Source organism: Siphateles boraxobius, unplaced genomic scaffold (assembly GCF_051911475.1).
Source record: "Siphateles boraxobius isolate OS27281-9 unplaced genomic scaffold, OSU_SipBor_1 55, whole genome shotgun sequence".
In the NCBI taxonomy this organism is placed as follows: domain Eukaryota; kingdom Metazoa; phylum Chordata; class Actinopteri; order Cypriniformes; family Leuciscidae; genus Siphateles; species Siphateles boraxobius.
This window is the reverse complement of record NW_027509181.1, coordinates 11346061-11372599: the sequence shown is the minus strand read 5'-3', so window position 1 is coordinate 11372599 and position 26539 is coordinate 11346061. Positions and strand designations below refer to the sequence as shown.

At 35.7% G+C, this 26539-nt stretch overlaps 2 protein-coding genes across 3 annotated transcripts; one reads left to right on the top strand and one right to left on the bottom strand.

Moving 5' to 3' along the window:
- Positions 1 to 650: 650 nt before the first annotated feature.
- Positions 651 to 16185, top strand: LOC143714779 (chaperone Ric-8A). The gene is made up of 14 exons (XM_077206198.1): positions 651 to 801; positions 1951 to 2036; positions 2239 to 2286; positions 5273 to 5290; positions 7083 to 7169; positions 7268 to 7845; positions 10070 to 10205; positions 11352 to 11540; positions 11717 to 11811; positions 13131 to 13281; positions 14543 to 14638; positions 14737 to 14881; positions 15468 to 15747; positions 15831 to 16185. The coding sequence occupies exons 1-14, from the start codon at positions 771 to 773 to the stop codon at positions 15958 to 15960; spliced, it is 2070 nt and encodes a 689-aa protein (XP_077062313.1). The 5' UTR covers positions 651 to 770; the 3' UTR covers positions 15961 to 16185.
- Positions 16186 to 18742: 2557 nt separating this feature from the next.
- irf3 (interferon regulatory factor 3) lies at positions 18743 to 25491 on the bottom strand. 2 transcript variants are annotated; one of them, XM_077206200.1, is made up of 11 exons: positions 25257 to 25491; positions 24722 to 24901; positions 23666 to 23843; positions 23546 to 23571; positions 23364 to 23406; positions 23177 to 23242; positions 22177 to 22437; positions 21980 to 22079; positions 21625 to 21890; positions 21371 to 21492; positions 18743 to 20199 (listed from the first exon to the last, which is right to left on the bottom strand). In XM_077206200.1, exons 2-11 carry the CDS (start codon positions 24884 to 24886, stop codon positions 20086 to 20088), a joined length of 1341 nt encoding a protein of 446 aa, XP_077062315.1. In that variant the 5' UTR covers positions 24887 to 24901; positions 25257 to 25491; the 3' UTR covers positions 18743 to 20085. The 2 variants fall into 2 exon arrangements, with proteins under 2 accessions (XP_077062315.1, XP_077062316.1); XM_077206201.1 differs by having other exon boundaries at positions 24722 to 24930; positions 25257 to 25434.
- Positions 25492 to 26539: the final 1048 nt, after the last annotated feature.

The window sequence follows — 26539 nt, the reverse complement described above, 5'->3', positions numbered from 1 at the left end:
TGGATATTTTTCTGCAAAATTCTTACATATTGTACCTTCAACTAAGCAGCTGTGTCTGTTTACAATATTTTATCTTACATTTATTAATCTTTTAAAGTTTAAAGGTAGGGTAGGCAATTGTGGAGAGGCTAGCAATAGCAAGTTAGCTTTTAAAACATGAGATCCCACCCTCCCTTTAGAGATTCTGCAAAGCCACACCTCCTCCAAAACACATGAACGCACACAGCAGATTCTGCAAAGCTTCATGAGAGACAGTGTGAAATTACCTCAACCCTTAAATTGAGGTAAGTAGGACATTGTATCATTGCATTCGGACCTTATGTTGTTTACCAGTGTTTATAAAACACATTGCCTACCCTACCTGTTCCAAGGCACAAATCTACACAGGTAACCTACCTTTCATGACATATACATTTTAAATTTGTGTCTTGGAACAGTCGCTGGTCGGTATGTCACTGTCTTCAAATGAACTGCCACCTTGTGGTTACTGTTTGCCACTGCACCATCGACTGGCTCTCCTATGAGGTTATTTATAGGGCGAGTGAATCGAGATGAAGTGGAAAGACATTAAAGGATTAGAGCATAACTAATGCAATGCAGGATTACAGAGAAAAGGGGGCAGGGAAAAAGGCAGAGTAAACAGCGAGTGAAAAAGACTGAGAGAGAACTGAAGTGTATAAAAGGCCTGGAGATAAAGAGAACGACGTGTAGTTTAATAGCAAGTGATTAAAATCCAATAGAAATTTAAGATCCAACACATTGGATCCTGCATGGCGGACTCAGGTGAAGACACACTCACAGGTGAGAGGATGAAGAAGACACTTGTTTAATTGAAGTGGATAAAAATCTGAAATTGAATTATATGCAGGCTTATATTTGTGTTTTGGTATGAAAATTTCATATGAATGCCTTTATAGATATTTAAACGGTAGCATTTGTTTCTGTAAGTACAGTCAGCCAAACGTTTAAGTGGCACTCCTGGAAATGCTTCTTTTTTTATTTTATATTGCATTCAGTATTGTTTTATTACAAGTTATATTATCATTGTAACAATTTGAATCAAAAGTTGAATTGCAAAGGTTATATGTTTTAGCTTCTGGTTTGTCTCCCTTTGTGCTTTAATAACAGCTTGATTACATTTATTAATGAATTACTTCTGATTAGTGATCTAGTGAATATTTCAGTAACACTTTATTTTACAGTGGGTTAGCTGTTACACATCTTACATGTACGCAGCGAACACTAAACCAAACCCTATCCCTAATTATATAGTACGTATATGTTCTTGTTACTTTTACTGTAGTAGATACTTATTTAATACACCGTAACAAGGGCAACTTAAAATAAAAGGTAACACTTTTTTTTGGTAACACTTTATTACAGTATTTTTGTATGTTATGTACTTAATAACAGTAAATTATGCATAATTACATGCAACTAACCCTCAACCAAATCCTAATCCTACCCTACCCTATAGTAAGTATGTATTTAATTATTATTCCTTACTTAAATGTATAATTACACTGTAACAAGGACACCATCACATAAAGTGTAACCCTTTATTTTAATGTGTCTGTGTTACAGTGTAATTATACATTTAAGCACTGAGTAATAGTAATTTACTACATGTACTTACTATAGGGTCAGGGTTAGGAATAGGGTTTGGTTTAGGGTTAGATGCATGTAATTATGCATAATTTATAGTTATTACTACAGTAACTGCATGTAATGTGAAATAAGGACACTGTAAAATAAAGTGTAACCAAATAACCAATATTTCCTACTCATTTTACATTTCACTTCAACATTTCTTTGTTTTGGATTTTTCAAACCCCTATTTTCTTGTTTAAATCACAGATTCTTCATCTGGTCTCATATTTCTGTACCTTGCCTTTTTTGGAGAATGTTTTAATGTTTGTGCATCTGTGTGCATTTGTGTTTATCTTGCAGCGATGAATGTGGAAAGGATTATTGAGTTTATCAGAGAGGGCGATCAGAAAGGACTCAAGGCAGAACTACAGCAATTTAATCGAGAGGTACTTGCAATTAACAGTGATTATGTTCAGTCCAGTGGCTCCAAAAACCACTGTATTAATAACATTTGCACTGACAATACATGTCATTATAAAACAATCTACTCAAAGCTCACATTTTATGTAATTGCTCATTTCTAATTGCTCTCTCTCTCTCTCTCTCTCTCTCTCTCTCTCTCTCTCTCTCTCTCTCTCTCTCTCCTAGTACGCACAGTGCTTCTTCTATGATTTGGAGCAGCGGGACAGAAGAAAAGTAAGGGATATTTGATTGCGATTACACATACACACTCACAGGAAAGAACAATGAGGCTCCCAAGTTTTGCTCCCAAGTTTCAGAAAAGATCTCAGCAATGTCTTAAAAGGTACACTATGTTAACAACATTTAAACAATGAGTCGATACATCATCAGTCCTTCTTCCTAAACATTTTTTTGTCTTACCCTGATTCACTATGTTAAGCCTATTATAAGTGATGTTTTTTGTTGTGTGGCTGGGCATGAGTTGTCACAACAAGTGAGAAAGGTTGACATGAGCCACGCTTCCATCAAAATTACCCGGAACGATTTGTCCCAGGAACGTTTTTCCCCCAGACCTGTTGCTGTCTGCGATTCCACCGCGGTCCAAAGTACCGGGATGATAAGGCAAATAGTCCGGTGATGTAGGATTGCGTGCTACTTTACAGTTCCCGGTGGATTTCATCCTCTGAATTTAAGCTTAATAAAGCCTGAAACCTCATCGTCGGTCCATCGGTCGAATTTTTTAAACTCCATTGTTGATTCGAATACCAAACAACTGTTACTACAGGCACCAGAACAGGTGAAATGCTGCGTGGACTCAACCAATCAAAATGCGGCATGAACTCAACCAATCAGCATGTTCAGCGCCCAAATCCCACCCCTGAATGCTCCTGAACTTTGAAAAAGTAGGCCCTGTCCCAAATGGCACACTCCGGACTTGTGGACTTCCTCAGAGTCCACACTTTGGTGACGTCATGTAATGCAGACCTATAGGGCCCTTGGCGTGAGTCCATGAGGGCGCATTGAGAGGTATTTTTGGGGCAGACTCGATCGTCACGCCGGAAATAGGAAGACGGTCTGGTTGTTGTTATGGACAGGAGCTCCAGGTTCGGGGAAATATGCTGTCTATTGTTACATATGACTCAGTAAAGCCCTGACATTCGGTTCTATTTATTTAATGAATCATAATGCGATCGTATTATTACGCGCGCTATTATTAGCCTATGTGTGAGACATCAACCACTGGTCGATGACCATAATGTTTGTATAAACTATAGGTAATAACTGGTAAAATGTACACCTACGTCATAAAAGCCGTAATGATACTTACACTTAAATATTTTCTTCTCAGCCATGTTAACAATTGTCCATGAACGAAATCTCCTCGCATTCGTTGTCTGATTGGCCTTTCGCAAGGATTCCTGGGTAGTTGAAGTGGGTGGAGCCTGCATCCATGCGGGCTTTGCGGAAGACAGCTTCAAGGGTACAAAGGGGGCGCTGCTGAGCACTCGGACTCGTTGACTCAGCGAGCACGCGCAATTTAAGTCCACGAGACCTAAAGTCCACATGAAGTGCGCCATCTGGGACAGGGCTTACCTCGCAAGCAGGGACTTTCTGAGGGGGAAATATTTACCCAATATTTACCTATTAACATCATGCGGTCCTGCAGTGGAAACACACCGAGTATCACCCTAAAGTCCCTAGTTCCTGGGGAAAATTCCCGCGGTGGAAACGCGGCTATGGTTGACCGCTAAATCTTGAACCTCCCTGATCACCCATTTCAAAAACTCGCCGAACAGAGGAGAGTCTGCTCGCAAAAAGAGAAAGCAACAGAGCTTGTAATAAACCGAGGATCAGCATTGGCTTGGCTTTGTGGAGGTAGCGAGAACTGAGGGATTTAAAATATTGTAAAAGCAACACTAAGGTGGCTTTTTTATTACTCAACAGGTGAATATGCTATTTTATTTTAAAAAGATAAATCGCCATATGTAGCTCTCTAAGAGACAGAGTTCAGTGTAAAACATTATCTTTTGTGCAGGGTCATATTCATCCACACAACCAAGCAGAGCTGAAGCACAACCAAAACTGTGTTCTTCCAAAAAATGCATGCAGTTTTGTTTTTAAACGCTACAGGGATGTTAAGTTACATAGTGTACCTTTAAAATGTTCTCAAATTCAGGGATTTCTTTGTATGAATTCCAGACCAAAAGTTCATCCCAGAGCAAATGGTCTATATGTTATGCTATCCACATTTATTTTATAGCTGTAGCTGATTTTATATTTTGATTATCCAAATAATTGATTTTTCCCAAAGAAACATCTGAGATAAAGTTTATATTCGATTTACAAAGAACTAAGAATTATATAAGCTATATGATATTGTAAACTTGGAGTCATATAATTTCCTCTGGACAGGAAATATTTCCCACATGTCCTCAGTTGTTTGCTGATACTGCAGTAGTTGACTTGATCCCAGGCCTGCAGCTCATTAATATTTAGACCATAAGCTCCCTACTAATTCCATTCCAGGTAGCAAGTCAGTGTTGATGTGTCTACGTTAATTGCATTGAATTAACATTACAATATGATGTTGGTTCAACATAATTTTTACATACTCAGTAATTGATGAAACAATGTTGAAATTTCACAAAAGAAGATATATTGTAGACTATTGGTACAAAGTTATGTTACAAAATTTCTATTACTAGAAATACTAAAATATTGTAAAAAAAAATATATATATATAAATAAGTAAGTAAATAAATAAATAAATGAATAAAATCATGGATGTTCGGGAAAAACACTGATTGGATGGTTGTGGTTTGCTATTGGTCAGTCTCATGTGAGTGACAGGTTATCCCGCCCTTGCGCCAGTAAACACCTCATCAGAGAAGAGATGTCGCTGCACGAGGGAAGGGAAATTATTATGATTAAAGATTATGAGGGTACATGTAATAAACACTGCAATATTCCATAAAAAATAGGAATTGCCAAATTTGATTTCATGAAAACTTTTGGATGAAAACTCAACATTGTATCAGTATCACCTTGCTATCTGGGATATATTTCTCCTTTCCTGGTCCTTCAGCTTTGTTACTGCTTGTTAAAACATGCAAACACAAAATGCACACTTAGGATGGAAAAACATCTTGTCTTATCTTTTGGGTTGGTTTAATGATTTTCATATTTTTCTGTTGTCTGGCTGCTTGTTTAATCTGAAAAGAGGCAGGAGCTGGAAGAGGTATTATTTTCTAAATTATTGAATTCCCTAAGGCTACCGACATCTTGATTTGACCATTATTAACCCTCTGGTGGTCATTTTAGACTAGAAAATTTTACTTTTTTTATTATATTTCTTTAACTTTATCAAAATTGCAAAAAAAAACTAGGTGAATTTTGTGGTACTTCCTATATGAACACACACACACACACACACACACACACACACACACACACACACCTACATTGTGGACGTGATTACAAGGCAAAATAGTCATACTTGTGATCTTCACAGTCCAAACTGACCACATAGAAAATTAATGGGGCACATGAAAAACAGAGCTTTTTACAGAGCAACGATTAAATAGTTTTTGATAATGTCTAAATATATATTTCCAAATGCCAAACCTAATAAAAGTTTGTCTGTAATTATGCCTGAAAATACTTATAAAGAACAAAGAAATACACAGCCCCATAGGGAGTGAACATGATTTCACATGTTTCTGGATCAACATCTGATTTGTGGGACAAGTTTGAAGTTTGTTAAGTTTAGGCTTACAACCAGGGTTATGCGCTTCTACATCAGTTATTCGCCTATCATTTCCCTCTGATTTTAGGGATAAGTTATGGGTAGGGTTAGGTTTAGGGATAGGGGTTCAGACAGGAATGTTGTTCCATGATCAACAAGATATGTTGATCCAGAAACATGTCTTACTTGGCAAAATCACGGTGGCTACAGCAGTTGTAAATAGGGCTAAACAGGTATCTAGTGGTTACATTGGTATTACATATGATTTTTTTCCCCCCACCAAATGCAATCATGCCTTACATTGGATTTTATATACCTTTACTGTGTTTTTAACTTAAACACTCACTGTATTAAAAATCTAAAATATTTTTCTAATATTTATTATTTAATAAATGCTGCATAATTTGAAGGTGAATATTGTCTTGTACCATGAAATAGCCGTAAAATACAAAATATTAAAGAATAAATATTATTGAAACAAAATATTGAACATTCATTAAACTAGAAAAAAAAATTACACTTATTGTCTTCAGTCTGTTTTGACCACCAAGGGTCACGAGTGTGACCCCTAAATAAGGAATAGATTGCTGCAGGGATGACATTTTTGTAGACCAAACCCGAAAATGAGTTAGCATTTTAGCATTTCCAGTTCTATCGTCCTGATGTTAATTCATTTTTGGTAAATGTTTGAAATAAGGGCCGTGGTGAACACAAGCTTAAGCTATTTTCACATTTTGTTCTAAGATATAAAATACATTTATAATATCCTCTTGCCATGTAAAAGGAGGTTGCTAACAAGTGGCTTTAAAACAAAATTGTGTGATATAAAGTTGCAATTGCGAGTTATAAAGTCAGAATTGTGTGATATAAAGTCGCAATTGTGAGTTATAAACTGTAATTGTGAGAAAAAAATCATAAAAGTTGTTCAATTGTGAAGATTATCAAGATGAACAAAATGTGTAAAAATCACATGCTTTTGTTTGTCACAGACCTTATTTTCTTTCATTGGATATTTGTCGAGGGAACCAGGGTGATGCTAACTTCAAATTTGGCCTACAAAATACGTTATCCCTGCAGCACTCTTTACCAGAGGGTAAAAGTTGCCATGTACAATTTCTTCATCACTAGCACCCCCAAAACTAATCTTTGTTATATTTTAATTTCTATTGGCCTGTCATGTAACGAAAAAAAAAGAAAATAAAACTCCCACAAATTGAATGAATGATTCACAGTATACTCAAAATGGTTCATTCATATAATCGTTTAATTTTTTGGGTCACCGCAGTTCAGAAAGAATAAAGTGCGGGACTATGTGTCAGACTCCGATTCTGACTACGATGAGTCCAGTGACCCAGACGTCATGTTGAGACAGGTAACCTTGGCTTTCATGAATAAATACACACATACACCATTCTTAAAAACAACTGACGCCCTTGTTCGTTTGCGTTTGTTTCTCTCTCTTGCCCTCAGGCTCTGGCTACAGTTCTGATCAGGTTCCTCCAGACTGAACCGCAAGGGCGTTTGCTGAAAGAATGTCTGAGATCCTTACGAATCCTCTCGAGGGACAAAAAGGTTTTGGGACCTCTTATCACTGACAGAGCACTGCTCACTCTAGCCCACCTGGTCGGCATCAGCAGTGCGCCTATTCCAAAAGAAAACACTGACAATGATGCTGACCCCTATGATGACATCATTTTGGCCATTTCTGAGAGCAAATTAGGCCGAGCAGATGAGGATGATAACAGTGGTGAGGAAGACGATGGTTCTGGGGCTGTAAACAGTGATGCGGTCTGGGGACCGAGCAATTGGTGTGGTGATCGCAAGGCTAGCACGTTTTCAAACATCAGCCTCGTACCTTCTCGCAGGAGGAGCAGCGTTTATAAAGCTCTCACACCTGGTAAAAGAGACAGCAGAGGAAGCGTTGGGGGAGCGGAGGAAGAGGAAGAAAAAGATGATGATGAAGAAGCAACCAGGAAGGAAGTAATGAAAATCTTATGTAACATTGTTTACAATAGTGCTTGGGCACAAGAGAGAGCCAGTGAACTCAGGTATGAGCCATATGATTCAAACTCTTTTTTTCAAACTCAAACTCATTTTAACACATGAATAGGAACCCCTGAGTCCAGACTTTAAATTCTTTGAAAGTCTTTGGGATGCACTGGAGTAGACTGTACAGGGATAAATGTTATTTCCATGAAGAGGTGCATACATTGTTGGTCAAGATCTTGTATTGACAATGCAAGAGTCCAGCACTCTGTAAAGTCTTTTTTTTTTTTTTTTTTACCTATATTTAACCAGGGAAATAATCACATTGAGATAAATATCTCATTTACAAGTGAGCCCTGGCCAAGGTAGCAGCACACGATATACATAACTACATAAAACAGTTTACACAACACAAACATATACAACAATAAAACGACAATAAAACAAAATTAAACGTTAAGAGCAAGTGCAGACAGATTTGAATAATTTGTTTAAATGTAACTTGAACTTATTTATTGAGATAAGTACTTCAAGTTTCAATTAACTTTGGATCTCATTCCAAGCAGCTGATGCGCTATAAATAAAAGCAGTTTTTCCAAACTCTGTCTTCATTAAAGGAACATTTAAAAGAATATATCTACTTGAACGTAGATTATACCCTTGACTATTAAAAGTTATTAAGCTATTCATGTATTGAGGAAGCTGGCCGACTAATGCCTTGTATACAAGTATGAGCCAGTGTTTGTACCTTCTTATGTGAAGTGAAGGCCAACCTACCATTTAATACTGTGCACAGTGATGAGTGTGATATTTTGTGCAAGTTATAAATCTTAGAGCAGAGTGATAAACAGAATCTACTGATTGTAAGAGAGCTTTAGTGGTATTTCTGTAAAAAACATCTCCATAATCTAAGATTGGTAAGAAGGTAGATTCCACCAACTTTCTCTTGGCTGACTGTGAGAAACATGCACTATTCCGAAAATAAAACCCCAGCTGTAACCTTAACTTAGACAGCAGTTGTTTAACATGTAAGTTGAATGATAAGTCCTCTTGCAACACAAACCCTAGATATTTGTAAGAGGAGACCAGTTCTATAGAGTTACCCTGCAAAGTGTAAATAGGTGGTGGAGAAGAATCAGTCTTATGTTTCCTAGAAAAGACCATGTATTTTGTTTTCTTATCATTTAGGACTAATTTTAAAGAAAAAAGGTTACGCTGAACTAATGCAAATGCTTTCTGCAACTTTAAAATGCAGTTTTCAATAGAAGATGCAAAACAATAGATAATGGTATCGTCGGCATATAAATGGATACTTGCTTCTGATAGATTATCACCAAGATTGTTAATATATAATGTAAACAACGGGGGACCCAAAATGGACCCCTGTGGCACACCAGATTCAATGGTGAGCTTATCAGAGAGAGACCCCTTAATTTGCACTCTTTGACCCCTATTCTTTAAATAGTTCCTGATCCAACCTAATGCGGTTTCAGAAAGACCGATACAATGTAAACGCGACAAAAGAATAGCATGATTGACCGTATCAAAAGCTTTAGTCAAATCAATAAACATTGCAGCACATGATCTTCCAGTATCTAGGGCGCAGGTAATGTCATTTAAGACTTTCATAGGAGCAGGTACTGTACTATGATTTTTTCTGAAACCGGACTGAAACCTAGATAGAATACTATTGTTAATTGAAAATTCCTTTAGCTGTTCGGTGACAATAGATTCTAAAATTTTAGCCACAGCTGATAGCTTCGAAATCGGTCTATAATTATTTAAAATTACAATGCAATTTATTATCATTGAAAAAAAATGAGTTTAAGATCTGGACTCAAAGGATTCATATGGGAAAATGATTCTTCATGCTCCCTCCCAATCATTCTTTTACAATTTGAGGCTGATTAATTTTGACATTGTCATCTTGGAATATGGCCATGATGTCTTGTTTAAGAAACGAAAAGCTACACACTCCATCAAATAGGGTTAGAAGAATGAACTTCATGAACGTCATCTACAGAGCTGCTCTGAGACTCAATTCACCAGCATTTTACCATTTCATTTTAAAAAAACTATCATCAGATACACACAGTAACTCAAAGGGCCCTACTTGTGCTTACCAGGGATTGACCCCTGGGTTACAAGTCATTGCAAAAATGGCTAAGTGAAGTTAGTTTGCAATGAAATTCATACATTTCTGTTACTAAAGTGTTTTTGGGGCCACTGTATTCACTGAAACTAAATATATTTTTATTTTCTCTCCCACTACTTGCTGTACTTCAGTCTCCTCTGTGGTCTGACAGAAAAGCTAAATAAGGAGTTTCAGTCTGGATCCTCCCCTTGTGGGCAATTTTACACACTCCGGTTTATGTTTTTACTGACGGCGCTGAGACCTGAACTCAGAACACAGCTGAAACAAGTATCTACTTTTCTCCTTCTATTATTTGAATTTTGAGAAAGAAATGAGTAAAAATTAAGTAATACAAATAATATTTTCTGTTATCATATTATGTATGCTAACATTCAAAAGTTTGGGGTCTGTGAAAAAAAATTTTTTCAAGCATTAAATTGATGAAAAATGGTGTTGCAGAAACTGTCTATTTCAAATAAATGCTGTTCTTTTGAACTTTCTATTCATCAAAGAATCGTGAAATAAATCTTGGTTTCCACAAAAATATGAAGCAGCACAAATACAAAGTTCTGTAATGAATCTCTAGATGGCGCAAGCTCCTTAACTCAAATGCTTGCATAATTATCTAAAGGGCACAGCTGATTGGTTCCTGCTGTATCAGCAGCCAATGAGCTCACTGCTCAACTTTCAAATACTTGGTTAGCATTTGCCTTAACAGTGCAGCGCGCTTTCATAAACCCTTCACCTTCCCCAGCTCCACCTGTATAGATCTGGTACAGGTAATTCATATACGACATATTACATATTGACTTGTTGCAGATCTATTCCGTTCTGTCATGACAGAACTGTTTTCAACATTGATGACGATAAGAAATGGACATGGTGATTTAAAAAAATGAGATGGAGGAAAAATATTTGTCAATGCTTTTGCGTTCTCTTGCAAATATTTTGCGTTTTCTTTCTTTGCTTTAAGAGCCCAAAACGTTTTGCGAGAGCATACAAAAAAAGCATTGACTAATTATTTTTCCTCCCATCTCATATTGTTTTCCCCACCACATTGTCCCTTTAGGGGCTCCATAGAAATATTTCTTGGGCAGCAAATCAGCATATTAAAGTGATTTCTGAAAGATCAAGTGACACTGAAAACTGGAATAATGATGCTGAAATTTCAGCTTTGATAATAAATTGCATTGTACAATATTATGAAAACAGAAAAACGTTATTTTAAATCGTAATAATATTTTACAATATTACTGTTTTTAATTCATTTTTGATCAAATATATGCTCCTTAGTTGAGCACAAGAGATGTTTTTCAAAAATATTAAAAAATCATACTGAGCTCAAACTTTTAAGTGGTAGTGTAAATTGTTGTATATCGACCAATGGCCACACTGCTATCTACATATTGTATTGGTGTTTTTGGTCATTTTTAGGAGGGAGGAGTGTCGCTGTTGACCACAGTGCTGGAGATGTGTTTAGCAGTACAGTGGAAGGAACAGTATGAGGCCGTGCTGGATCCTGCAGCGCCTCCTGTAAGTGTGGAGGACTCACAGCAGGCTCAGGAGGCTCTGAAGATCCTTTTTAATATCACACACAGCACACACACTCAAGAACCTGAAGAGGTGAGTCGTGTATGCAGACATATTCACACTCATGCTCACTCACCTCCCTTACAAACAATGGTACTATGTGATGTATCAGATGGTAGCATTGTAGTAATACTGTAGTAAACCCACATTGCACTGAATAAATTGATATAAATTGTTAACATCAAGGTTCACATTGTGTCTACCACCAGGAAGCTGCATCTCTCTATCGCCACCTGGCTGCAGTTTTGCGTTACTGTCTGATGGTGTCCTGTGAGGAGGAAGAAGCTACAGATGAGTTAAAGGGGTTAGTGTTAATAAATATTTGTATTGCTCTATAATAACTATTCTGGGTTAAAAAAAGAAATCAGCAATTATGACTCGTTCCACATGCACAAAAGTGTGTAATGTACTTACAGTGGAAGTCAAATATTATTTACATGGATTTACAAGATCAAGACAAGCACACAAATAATTAAAGATAATAGAAGTTAGTAATAAAATAAAAGTAAAGAATAAAATAAAATAGTATACACTGCTGTGTAGGTAATAAATAGACAAGTAAATATGAGAACCAAGTGCACATATTAAGAGTCTAGTGCACATATTCATTTGGCTGACAGATGTATATACTGTATATATATATATATGGTAAGATGTACAAGTTCATTACAAAAACACACACCCACACACAAAGTGAAATAAAATAGAATAAAAATAAGACTCCAAAATAAGTATACAATAATAATTACAATAATTAAAATAAAATATTTATTTTAAATTGTAATCACAATTTACAATATTACTGTTTTTAGTGTATTTTTTAACAAATAAATGCAGCCATGGTAAGCATATTAATAATAATAATAATAATAATAATAATAATAATAATAATAATAAAGCAACAAAAAAATCAATGGTAATTGCAATAAATAACAAAATATTTATTTTAAATTGTAATCATATTTCACAATATTAGCTACTGGTTTTGTTTTATAAGAATAAAAAAAATCTTACCGACCTTTTGAACGGTAGTGTATGTTACTAATAATTTTATTTAATTGTATTTATTGTGTATTTTTAATAATATTTAATTGTACTAAATATTTTTTGTGTTTTTATTTATTTTGTAAAACTTGGCATTTAATTCTAAGGGTCATGACATAAAAAAAGGCATTAAGCCTACACACAGTGCAGGCAATCATTATAATAATAATAATGTAGAGCACATATTAATTTGACTGACAGATACGTGACTGCCTTCCTTCAGTAACACCTGCATCTGATATGTTCGTGACAACTTTTAGAAAATGAGGAATTAGATGTGGGGGGGGGGGGGGGGGGTATTTCTCTCTCATATCTCTAAATCGACCACAGTTTGCCTCAACTGTACCAGTGTCACGGTGAGCACAGGCTCTTCCTCCTTCTGAAGCCATGTTTATCTGTGTCTGCTGTTCTCCTCATCTTCACCATCCAACCTTCTCCGCCTCGAAAGGACAATTTATTACAAGCTGTACAATCCTGCTTTTTACAGACTGATGTTCTGTTTTAATCAACAGCATATTCAACATTCGATTAAAACAGAACAGATTTTAGCACAAACTCAAATTTCTCTCTTTCTCTCAGGCATGCAGCGAACATGCTGTCTGCTCTCCCGTTGAGTTGTCTAGACGTTCTGGTGTCTGTGCCTCTGGGTCCAGACTCACACCAGATGAATGGAGTCAACATGGACTGTGTGCAAAACCTACTCATGTACATGGAGAGAAAACTGGAGCAGGTAAAAAAAAAGGGGGAAAGTAAGAAATAAGGGAAGGGAGAAACAAAAAGATGGAGACAACAGAGAAACGGATAGATTATCATATCATGAATCATATTGTCCTTGATATTTTGAGATTAAGGGCCAGATTTACTAACAGTGTGCGCCAGCGCAAACTCTCTTCTGGCATTGAAAAACTAGTGACACGCGCTAAGGCATGAACAGGGTTATTTTTACAGCTGACCTTATTGAATATGTAGGAGTTTCCCTTTCAGACACAAATTTTTTAGAAGGAGAGTATTTAAATGAATCATGCAAGGTGATTTACTAAGGTTTGTGTTCGTCAGTTTACTGGTATTTAATTTGCGTCATTATTTACCGCCCAAAAAAGGGCATTGGTCATTATGGAAATGATCCAGCTGCGTCTGTGTTCTTTAATTTGCGTTAATTATCATGTGAAAACAACTTTCGAAACTTAAAACTATCCTAAACTGTGTTGTGAAAGGCAGCAGTTAGGTAGAAATAAGTCTATTTCATGCCTTTAAGAGCCTTCCAAAAATCAGACAATAATATATACTATACTATAATAAAATATTAGCAATTTACAGTAATATTCAAAAGTTTTTTAAAAGAAGTCTCTTCTGCTCACCAAGGCTGCATTTATTTGATAAAAAAAATGGTGAAAAATTATTACGATTTAAAATATTAAAATAGTTTTTATTTGAATATTTAATAAAAATGTAATTGATTCCTGTGATGTAAAGCTGGCTTTTGAGCATCATTACTCCAGTCTTCAGTGTCACATGATCCTTCAGAAATCAGTATAATATGATGATTTGCTTCTCAAAAAATATTTCTGATTATTATTAATGTTGAAAACAGTTGTGCTGGTTTATATTTTTGTGAAAACCATGCTAAAAAAAATCAGGATTCTTTGATTAATAAAAAGTTTGAAGTTGCAAAGGACTTCACTATCACTTCTGATCTTTATGTATCCTTGCTGAATAAATCTGACTGATTTTTGGTAGGCTCTGAAAGTCATGAAATATATTTACATTTTCCCTGTCTTCTGCCTTTCATGACACAATTTGAGCATTTTTATTTATTGTGTAAAATGTAGAAACATGTGGCGTGTTTGAAGGGTCAGAGAAGGTGGAAGAAGGGAGAGGGACCTCAGGGGGAAAAGAAAAACTAAATATATATGATTCGCATACATTTTTGCATAACATTGCTTGTCATGTGCAACAGTGGCTTTTCTAACGCAGTGGTGTTTTACATGCAGGGTGAAAAGGTCAAAGAGAGACTGACCCCTGTGCTGAACTTGCTGACCGAGTGCTCCAGAGGTCACAGAGAGACGAGACGCTACCTCAGACAACAGGCACGGCTGCTATTTTAGATTATCATGAGGCAACATTGTCTAATAAAACACTTGCATTGTTTTGTATCAAACTGCATATGTTTTCTCACTGAGTACAGATTCTGCCTCCATTGAGAGATGCTAGCATTAAACCTGAAAAGGGCAACACCTTGAGGAATCGTCTGGTTAGACTGATGACCAGCCTGGACACTGAGCTCAAACACTGCGCTGCCGACCTGCTCTTCGTGCTGTGCAAAGAGAACGGTACAAGCATAGAGTATGAAAACTGCACGCAAAATTACCACAAAAACAGATTTAAAAAGTACAATGCAACACAAAGTTTCAAAACCGAAAATAACATAACAACCAATAAACAACAAACACAATAAATTGGCTCTTCCTGTTTTCTATCAAGTATAATGACAGTGTATAATGACATATGTGTTTTTGTAAAAAAATGATTGTACTTAACTTGACATGTCCTCCTACAATATTAGTCTGAGACGATGAGGGCTTTTGATTAAATCTCAGGAACTGGCGAATCATATTTGACTTTTCATTTTGGCAAGCGTAATGCATGCACCTAAAAGAAGAGGGAGCACTAGGAAACTGTCAGCAACTGACCATGGAAACTTGCATTTAATTGTTCCTTAGCTAAATGTATACATTTATAGTGTGATAAGACGTTTCTTATTATTATTGTTTGTTGTTTTTTATTACACTTTTCAATTCATCTATTTGGAAAATAACCAACTTTTGATTGGGTGGGCCACATTTCAACCACTGTATTAAACACCCATGAGTTTTACCCCCAAAACCTAAAATGCTGTTTTTTTCTTGGATATTCCAGTGAGACGTTTCGTCAAATACACTGGATATGGGAATGCCGCTGGGCTCCTGGCCACTAGAGGCTTGCTAGGAGGTCAAAGGTCACAGGCCACATCATCAGGCACACGGTACTCTAGCGACTCCGACTCCGACACCGAGGAGTACCGGCAGGTTAAAGATCGTGTGAACCCAGTGACGGGACAGGTGGAAGAGGAGCAGCCTGATCCCATGGAGGGAATGACAGAGGACGAGAAAGAGGAGGAAGCTCACCGGCTCATCAGTCTTTTTAACAAACTCTCAAAGTAAGGAACTTAAACCGCTTATCAAAACACCAGTAAACCTCTGTACACACTGCTCTTACACTCTCGCACCTTTTCCTAAACAGGGATAATGTGATTCACCCAATGGGATTGAACCAAGCGGGTCAGCTGGTGCCACTGTCAGAGCTCAGGGACCTCTCAATGGAGGAGAGGGAATCAGAGGAAGAACATGATGACCTGGAGAACGTGGAGTAGAATCAGCATGGATGTTGTGACCAAAACTATACACTTAGTATACTAGTCTTAACATTTTAACAGCTTAAACATAAAAACATACCCTTAAATATTACCTGAATATATCTAATTAAGACACCTGAATTAATTAAGATACTTCACCGATAGACCATATAAAATACAAGATTTTGTAAAAAAATATATATCACTAATTAAAATGCTTCAACATGCACGTTTAAACAACAATACAATCAGAAATGGACTTTCAGTGTCGGTGCATCACTCGTGTGATGTCTACTGTTCGGTTTTCACTTTTGCTGGATCACTCCTCCATAGACTTCTAAGGGATTGACACTTGCCAGCCCCGAAAAGTTATTAAAGACATCGTTAAAATAGTCCAAGTGACTACAATGGCTCAATCTTAAGTTTATCAAGCGACGAGAATACTTTTTGTGCGCAAAAACAAACAAAATTAACGACTTTATTTCAACTATTCATTTCCTTCTCTGTGGGCCTCTAGTCAGTTAACTAGTGTAACAGCGTAAGCTTTTGTTGTTGTACGTCACACGCATCACACACATGACCAGCGTCGGCCAATAGTGAGCCTACGTGTGACGTAGCTTTACGCAGTCACACTACGCTAACTGACTAGAGGCCCACAGAGAAGGAAATGAATAGTTGATATAAAGTCGTTATTTTTCTTTATTTTTTTGCGCACAAAAAGTATTCTCGTCGCTTGATAAACTTAAGATTGAGCCACTGTAGTCACTTGGACTATTTTAACGATGTCTTTAATAACTTTTCGGGGCTGGCAAGTTTCAATCCCTTAGAAACCTATGGAGGAGTGATCCAGCTCTCAGATTTCATCAAAAATATCTTAATTCGTGTTCTGAAGATGAACGAAGGTCTTACAGGGTTGAACAACATGAGGGTGAGTAAATAACGAGAGAACTTGTTGACTAAAATCAACTTGAAAATGTTGTATCATGAAACAAAGTTGAATCCGTAATTTCTTTACAATTTAAAGGTACAGTGTGTTATTTCATCAATCAATCGTGAAAGTGGCGGTTGAAAGCTTCTGGCAACATTAAATCCAGGAAAAAAAGACAATTCTAGAGAAAGAGCAAGTAGAGATTCATGAGTGCAGACGTGCGAAGTTTGAACAGACAACACAAGAAAGTCTTGTCTGAAAGCTGCAATCGTTTTTATTTTATTATTATTGGTTGAAGTGAATGGAGAATATCTCATGTTTTTCCGTGGGTGTTTGGCCATTTTCGTCGGCGCCTATGCTCATAATAACAACAAATCTTTATGCTTTTGTAGAATAAAGGAAAAAGAAACAAACAATAAGGATGTGCTTTCTGCCGTCTCTGTCTCCTTTCTGGAGTGCGTCACAAATAATGAACCGAAACTTCTGCTTAAAAGTAGATGCTTATAATGTGTATGAGTGCTTCCCAATGAGGAAAGAACAAGGCATAATAAGAGTGAAAATCTCACTCTATTTGATGAAATAAAATGTACAAATTTATGTTTCATTAAAGTTCATAATTATTCTATAAATGTTATTTTAACATCAATAAATTGAACAAAAGTGTCAGTAAAGACATTTATAATGTTACAATGCTGTTCTTTTGAACTTTCTATTCATTAAATAATTCTGACAAAAAAGTATATATTATTTTAGATTTCTGAAGGATCATTTTAATTTGTAATAATATTTCACAATAATACTGTTTTACTGTATTTTTGATTAAATAAATGCAGCCTTGATGAGCAGAAGAGACTTCTTTCAAAAACATTTAAAAACTCTTACAGATCCCGAACTTTTAAAATGCATTATACATCTAAATAATAAAATAAAAATCTTAATTTTTCAATTGGTCAATGCATTTAAAATGTGTTGTGATGTGAAGGACACTATTTTCATTTCATTTGATTTATATAGCACAAATAAAAACAACAGAAATTGACCACTTTGCTTTACAAGGTAAAAGTCCAGGAAACGTGAAAGAAGGAGTAAATTAAACCATTAATACATAATTCAATAAAACCATAATTGAGATTTAGTGTAATGCCCGGTCAAAAAGTTTAAACTTTAGCTTAAATTTAAACTCATGTAAAGAGGACAGGGATCTCAACTAAGATCTATATTATGAACACTATATAAACTCTTTAAATGTTGCTTTGGATGCTTGTTAAATGTTTTATTTTCTGAGATTGTAGAATCAGTGGTACAAACAGTGTGTCAGTTTAAGTTAGATGAATCCCTGTAGGACATGTTGTGGTCTTTAGTTTTTATTTACGTTGTGTAGCACTTGGTAACTCCGCCCACAGTGAAATCTCATTAGTGCAAAATCCCTCACATGGCTGAATATTAAATGTTAAACCATGTGGGAACCGGTTTGATCAGTTCATTGAATACTACTGATTCAAATGATTCACTCACAAATCTGATGCCATGGCTTATCGATAAAATATTTTAGACCAGAGTATAAGTATAAAAATGTGTATTCATTATAGAAATGTATTGTAATTATGATCACAACTTGTAATAATTGCTTTGATGAGATCATCGTTTCTGTCTAAATGAATACATGATATTAGCTAACTGCACTATTTGTTTTATCTTAGAAATGTAAATTTTTGACATATGGACATTACTGTATTAGTCAACACTGGTAAAGATCACTCTAAATTGTAATGTAGAAGCATGCATCTTTCTGTAAAGCTACTTTGAAACTATATGTATTGTGAAAAGTGCTACAAATAAATGTGAATTGAATTGAAATTAAATGTTCTCAACTTTTCCATGACTTTTTGAGATTTTATTCATTTGCATGCTTTTTCCATGCCTGGAAAGTGGAACCACGATACTAAGTGCAAACCTGTTCATATCAGTTGGAAAAGCAAAAGAAACGGGGCACAACAGTGGAACAATAAAGTCCTGGAGCCCACACAATGAACACAGTTCACATTCAGTTCACATTCAGTTCACATTCAGTTCAGTCAAAGATATAACAAAAATCAAAATCAGACCATGAAAAGATTTGAGGACATATTGTGAAAAGACATGATTATTCAATCTGACACTATTGTATTATTAGAACTGTAGTAGTGTAGAACCAGACTGAAAGGCACATGAGACTTTTTATGATAGTACACAACCTGTTATATGAAATCCCTCCTTTTATAATGTGACTCCCTTTGTAAACTTCTTTATGTATTTTTAATCTACTGAATCAATGATTGTTGTCTTGTACCATTACTGAATATTTGCTCAGCAATATTAGTCCACACACCTTTAATAAGTACATGTACCCATGGAGTCGCCACTAAGTAAACAGTTTAAAGTCCCCCTATTATGCTTTTTTGAATATTAACTTTCATGCAGTGTGTAATATAGCTGTTTGTGAATGTAACTTTTCTGCAACGTTTCAAAGATCAAAGTGCACCACAAATAAAGTTATTATCTCTTAAAAGAAAGAATCGATTCTGAACTGCAGAAACGTGTCGTCAGAAATTCCAGTCTCACTTCCCATCCTTTTACAAACCTTTGTAACAATGAAACAAATTTGCATAATGCCAGTCTATGGACTTCATTGGCTGAACAACTTCTACTTTGCCTCGCCCTCAAACACTGTAGTTGTAGCTGAGACTGGATGAGTTTGGTTCAGATTGTCGACATGTCTAGAAGACGCTGTTTTCAGCGCTGAGAATCCACGTTGCATGTGTTTCAGAAGGACGAGCACTCGCACTGGAATTGATCCGGAAAATAAACAACGCCTTTGTTCATAAAACAGTGTATCAAGTGCTGAGGTACAGCTGATATTGAGATATGGTAATACGCGTTTCATGTCCGATGCACCGTAAGCTGTCGACCAATCACAACAGACTGAGACGTCTGACGAATCAGAGCAGAGCAGGCTCTCGGAAAGGAGGGGTTTAGAGAGACTGAATCTTCGAACAAACCGTTTCAGACTCTCTGAGAAATGAGGTGATATGAAATGTACATTATTAGAAAATGATGCATGTAAGCCTATTGTAGGATACTCCAAAACAACATTAGAAGCCTTTAAAATTGCATAATAGGGGCACTTTAAGAAGTTATTTCAATTCATCCTTTTCACTTGGCCAGAGGCGATCTTTCTAACACAACTCCATCATTTGCTCCAGAGAGAGTTGTAGCTCCACTGACTGCAGTGAAGACGCCCCACGAGTAACAGCCAACGTATTCAAACCCTCCAGTGAAGTCAGAATAACCTAACCAAACCAGAGAATGGGAAAGATAAAAATAAGTCATGATACAATTTTTAAATACTCTGACAAAAATCACTACTAGTTTCTCTAAGAAATCGTGAATACAAATGAAGCAGTAAGCATTACATTACAGTCAGTGACTCAACAAGTATAGAAGCAGAATGCCTCACTGCAACATATGGCTTTGAGTGGATAGTCACATGTGACTGTGGCCATAACTGCAATATGATGAAAGATACCAATGTTCAATAAACAGTTGAATTTCTCAACCCTGTAAAGCCTGACTTATGGAATAATAGGCAGGAAAATCAAGCCGTTTATTGAACCTTTAGAATCTTTTTTTTTTTAAAGCATACGTGTTTTTTTTGTTGAGTATCATATTTGATATAGCAAGGGTTTTGTTTCTCATTTAGTATAGTATGAAAAGAACTGATAAGAATGTAAATGTGTACCTTGAAATGCAATGTAAGTCGCTTTGGATAAAAGCGTCTGCCAAATGCATAAATGTAAATGTAAAAATGTAAATGATATAGTGAGAATATGGAGCTCAGACTATATCAGATGTTACTCTATATCTCTCAATAATATGTTTTAGTAAGATGATTTTTAAATACTTAGGTTTTATGATCTTATATAGGTTTTAATTGTGGAAGAAACATTTAATGTAAAGCAATACAATGATGATTGACAGATGTACAAATAAATGTTCCTCAAAAGCCTAATGCATCATATTTGATACATTTTAACATGATTTTTCTAAAAAAAGAAAAGATGTATGGACAATCAAGTAAACCTAAGTTTCTTCAGTCCAGTAAGTGTCCATCTTGAAATATTACTAACAATATAAAAGTTATTCTTACATTTATGTGATAAAAATCATTAAACATTTTAGAGTCAAAAGACACATGAACCATGGCCTGAAGGTGAACATTTTTAAAATGAAACTAAAAGGACTTTTACTTGCTAAAAAAAATATAAACTAAAAAAAACAAGTATGAACTATCAATCAGACGGCAGAAGGCATGTGTGCAACAGATTATTATTTTTTTGATCATGTTGATAGTTTGCGTACCACCAAATATGGTACAGTGTGTTTTATAAGGTTAATTTTAAAAGTTGAAATATTACAAATATTTTATATATGAGGACAATAAATAATTTGCCCAATCCTAACCTCTATCATGATGAGTTTCTTCTCCCACGGTTTCATTTTGGGGTCCGGCCACTTCTCTCCCAGAAAGAAGTAAAGAGTATAAGAGGGAGATTCACTGCTTTTCTCCATAAACTCCATCAAACCTAATGGAATGGCATCAACAGACATCCAGCACATTATCCAAGAGATATAGAAGAATCACCTAAATATTTGCAACCACCAAAGATCAACCATACCTGAACAAATACATAAAATAAACATCTAATATAATTCACCTGAAATATAATTTCTGAAGAGGAAGATGGCTTCAGGTGGGTTTTTGGAGAGCTCTCTGGTTGTTGGACTTTTTTCATGTTTGCACAGACCCCAATAGATCCTGCTGTTTCCCCAGCGGTGGCCATGAACCACAGCATCTGATCTCCTGATCTCCAGACCGCCCAGATTATCCAGAATATCATTCGTAAGCTTGGCCTGGTTTCGATCCAGGATATCATCTGGAGGAGGTAGCCTCACCACTGGTAGATCAGCACTGGGCTCATTGCTATGGGAGGAAAGGGTAGACTGTTAAGTATTCATCTATTATATTAAAACATGATTCAGTGTTGCTAATTGAAAATTGATCCAACCAACATGTTTCCCTGATACATCAGTCTGAATCCAGCATCATTCTCCACCAGCTGGTCTAACACCATCTTCCCTTTGTAATACACCTTAATCCGAAAAAATGTCTCTGTGAAGGAAATGAATGAATGGGAAAAAAGCTGTGTGAGTGATTAAACACCAGTAATCGATGTGAAGAATATGTCATGGTCTTGGGTTCTAACTACCCAGTTTCGGTTCAGGAATGGCAGCCTGATCCCCTTCAGCATGTGGTGGACACGCCGCCGGCCGCTGGTATTCTGGAGGATGAGGATTCACAGCCGTCGCCGCATCAGTTGGTGAAATCTGCCCCAAACCACCGACAGCACCCCCAGCTGAAGAGAAGAGTCCAGGAGTGTCCACTCTTTGAAAATGGCCCATCCCAGTAAACTGGGTTTCTGAACATGGATTCATTTTTTGGAAGAGTTGTTGTCCCAAGTACAACTGATCTGGAACGAAGAGTGAAATTCACAATTCACTCTCCTTTAAATCATTATTTAACTAAAAGCAATAATCCATGTACATTATAAATAAAGTGGCCAAAAGTGGTGTCCGGAGGGGATTAAACCATCTAAATATAACATATTTTATATATATATTTTAAATATGAGGGAAGAACCACACACTAAACATGGTTAGGGTCTTTATCTGACAAAATTATTTGGCATAAAAGCCAAACTACAGCTACAGGTTTTATTTTACTATGCAAAAAAGAAAATGCATAGAAAAACTAAAAGTGCACAGGAAAAAGCAGGCACTGTCTAATCGACAACATAATCAATTATTAATATTTTTTTGGTTCTCTCTTGTTTTTACATGTTTCTTTGTATGAAAGCCAGGCCAAAAATTACGTGTCATTGCGTTATCACGATAAAACAACATGCTTACAAATTCTTCAATTAATTTTTGGTAGAACTTTATTTTACAGTCCTGTACCTCATGTACATACTATGTACTTATTATAGTTATTACAATAGCTGGGTAATAACTACGCCCGGTGTGTGTGTGTGCGTGCGTGCGTGCGTGCGTGTGTGTGTAATAAAACACAATTTTTTATCATAATATAACAATAGCATACATTATGCATCCAGAGATTCAAATACCTAAAATAATGGTAAAACCATAGAGTTAACCCATATTATATTTTGCTCTGTACTACAGCCTCCTATAATACACTTTTCAATCTACCTTGGGAGGGACTTTCTCGAAGGTTTAGTCCAGTTAGTTGTCCCTCTAAACCTTGGGGTGGGTTTGCTAAGAAAGAAAAGATCAGAGTAGAAAAAGGAGATAAAAGTAAAACATAATGTCATCACGATTAAAGGCCTACCTCAGTATTATATAACAAATGAATGACTAGGTATAAAAAACTGCTTACTAGAGAACATGTTTTCCTCATCCAAATATAGTTCTGGAGAAAACTAAAAAATGGAAAACAAATTTCCAAAGTCAGTGTGTGTACTGTATGTCTTATCCGATGCCACAGGTTGTCTATTTGAATGTGCTTTTTATAAAACCCAACCTGAAAAGCACATACAAACTGATTAAACAGATACTCACATCAGTCTCTTGAGACCCTTCCGATCCTGAAGGCGGTAAGGATAGAAAACAGAAAAGGTTCACAACAATCCAATGAACAATCTTCTTAATGACATCAACCACAAATGTATTGTTTCTTACCTACAGAAAGACGATCAGATGGAAACTGATACACTTTATGCGGATCAGCAGTGTCATTCTTGTTGTCCAATACCATCTTGAAGCCTTTGGCACGAAGAGCGCTTCGGAAGTTCCTCTTCCAAACAGAGGGATCTCCATTTATCCTGCCGTCTCCAGAAGCGCTGGTCTGAGCCCATGCCTGACCGGACCAAAATACAGATATTAGAAGAAAAGTACTCCTACAATTATAGTGTCCTCTTGTGAAAAAGAAATGTGCTTAATTGTATTAAATGTGCACTTTGAAGTGTACTTCAAATCTAAGTGTGCTTAAAGAGAGTATGCAGAAGAGCTGCACGATTCTGGATAAATTGACAATCGCGATTTAAAAAAAATAAGGATCAAGAATTGCCCATGATTCTGAATAGACAATTAAACAAAATAACATGTCATTTCCTAGAGGCTCCGACAAAATTTTCATTGCAGCAGAATATATTTAAAAATATTGAACTATTTTTTTTTTTTTATCGGTTTAATTTTCGGAATCACTCACTCACTCATGAAGACTTCACTTGATTCGTTACTGGATGAATCAGTGATTTTGAAAAAATCTCTTGAATTAATAATTCATTGACAAATAAATTTTAAATAAAACAGTCACTTCAAGTTGGTTTCAAAAGGTGATTTACTCTATTTTGGTTGCTACCATAGACATCAGTGTTTATATCCGAACTATAAATGTTTATCCCAGTACTTCTGAAGAAATAATGATAAAAAAAATGTTGTCTGTTGAAAAAAATTTGTCAAGCTGTTTTATATTGCATAACAACTGCTCTCTCTGCTTTCTACATGACATAAATTTGTCAAACTTTTGTGTTTAACAGAAGAAAGAAACTCATACAGGGTTTGGAACAACTTGAAGGTGAGTAAATGATGACCGAATTTTTCTTTTTGGGTGAACTATCCTTTTAAGTACATTGGAGTATCATGTAAAAAAAACATGGCACATTAATAAGGTAATCAAAAACTTGTATTAATGATAATGGATCTTTAATAATGACAAATAATGCTTATTTTCACCTTGAATATGAGGACATCATCACTGTTTTTGTCCTGTCTCAAAGCATGCTTCCATGGAATGCTAAACTGCTGAAGTTCTTGACTGGTCCAACACACTCCAGGAAATCTTCCACTCTGTATGTTTTGGTGCAACCAGGGAACGAAGAGCGGCTTTGGTTGGGTCATGATGATGCAAACAGACTATACAACACACAAAACCATCAATGGACCTGCACAAAAACACGCTGAAAATTCCTTACATTCATTTACAAACTCTCAAAACTCCAGGTCACACTATTTTATTTTAAAAATATATAATAATATGATAAATCAATACACCCCGAAAATACAGTAAAACCTAAAACACCTTTCTAATGTCAATGTTTAACTGAACTTTACAGTATAAACATTTTCTTACATATCAATATTTCAAAATATTCTATACATGACATATCTTGGGAATACGTTCTGTATAAGGAATAATGTGATCTCGGGAGTCAAATAATAAACCATAATTATAATAACAAATACACCATGGCTTTTAATCGTCACTTACCGTGTAAGGCTACATCGACAGTGTGTTGAGGCCTGTTGTGTTTTTCAGCGAACTCTTCAGATATCAGGACTATGAGACAGGCTCGCTTGTCAGTTCTGCGTTAATGCCGGACTTTATTCAACAGATTGTCCCTTTAGATCAGGTGTTAAACATTACACGGGAAATCCATGTAAGTTTCGATTTACCATTTTGACGTCAGTGTAGACGTCAGTCCCTAAGTGTTTTGCCCCAGATTACCACTAGATAGCGTAGACGACCAATATCTGTAATTTGGTCAGTTTGATACGATAACACAATAGGTTTGAACAACGTGGAAATCAATGACATTTTCAAATATAGTCTATCCTCATGAGACCCATAGACTTTTCAGTAAAAAAAACAACATCTCAGGAAATATCAGAATATTACTTTCTGTCGATTTCATACATGTCCTCTGTAGATGTAACTAGGACTTTTGGGGACTTTTTGGGGACTAGGACTTTTCCTAAGAAATACAATATTCTTATGAAAATGTTGCCAAGTTATTACTCCCATTATTACACTTCTTTTTGTATTACATGTTGCCCCAAGAACACATTAATATGCCAATTAGATGCAATCTATAAATCCATTGTATAGAATGGGAATACCCATTTATTCCCATGTTTACATGCATATTGTAAAATAGTATATCAAATCATTGTTATATCTTTCATAACATAGTTGAGAATCATCTTTATACAAAGTTTGGTTTTAAAATTGATTGGTGAACTTTTTTTCTTGTTCTCATGATGTATTATTTTATTATATGAAGTATTGTATTGACTTTAATACATTTCTGATCAGTACACCTATCAGACATATTTATATTTATTTTCCAGGGCATTTTGTTCAGAGCAGCGCTTTCATTCTGTAATCACCGAATAATCCTGCCATCTATTTGATCAAATGCACAAAAATGTATTATTAACTTATTATTTAAAAATTATCATCAGAATTGTGAACAAAAAAGTCAACAAATCAAAACTTTTTAATCTGTTATAATACACCAGGTTTAATTTATAATTGTATACAAGACCGAGAATGCACGGATGTCTTTAGATTTTTAGGGTCACAAGAAGTATCAATTCAGTGCCAATGTACTTTTTGACTGCATATTTTCCAAGTAATTGTATAAATTGTAGGTCACAATTGTACTTTCTGGTAATACTTCCAAAATATTCCAAAAAAATTTGGGACCATTTATTATCATAAAAAGCTAGACATTTTTACTTTTCTAGAAAGTTTCAGGCTGGAAATATCCT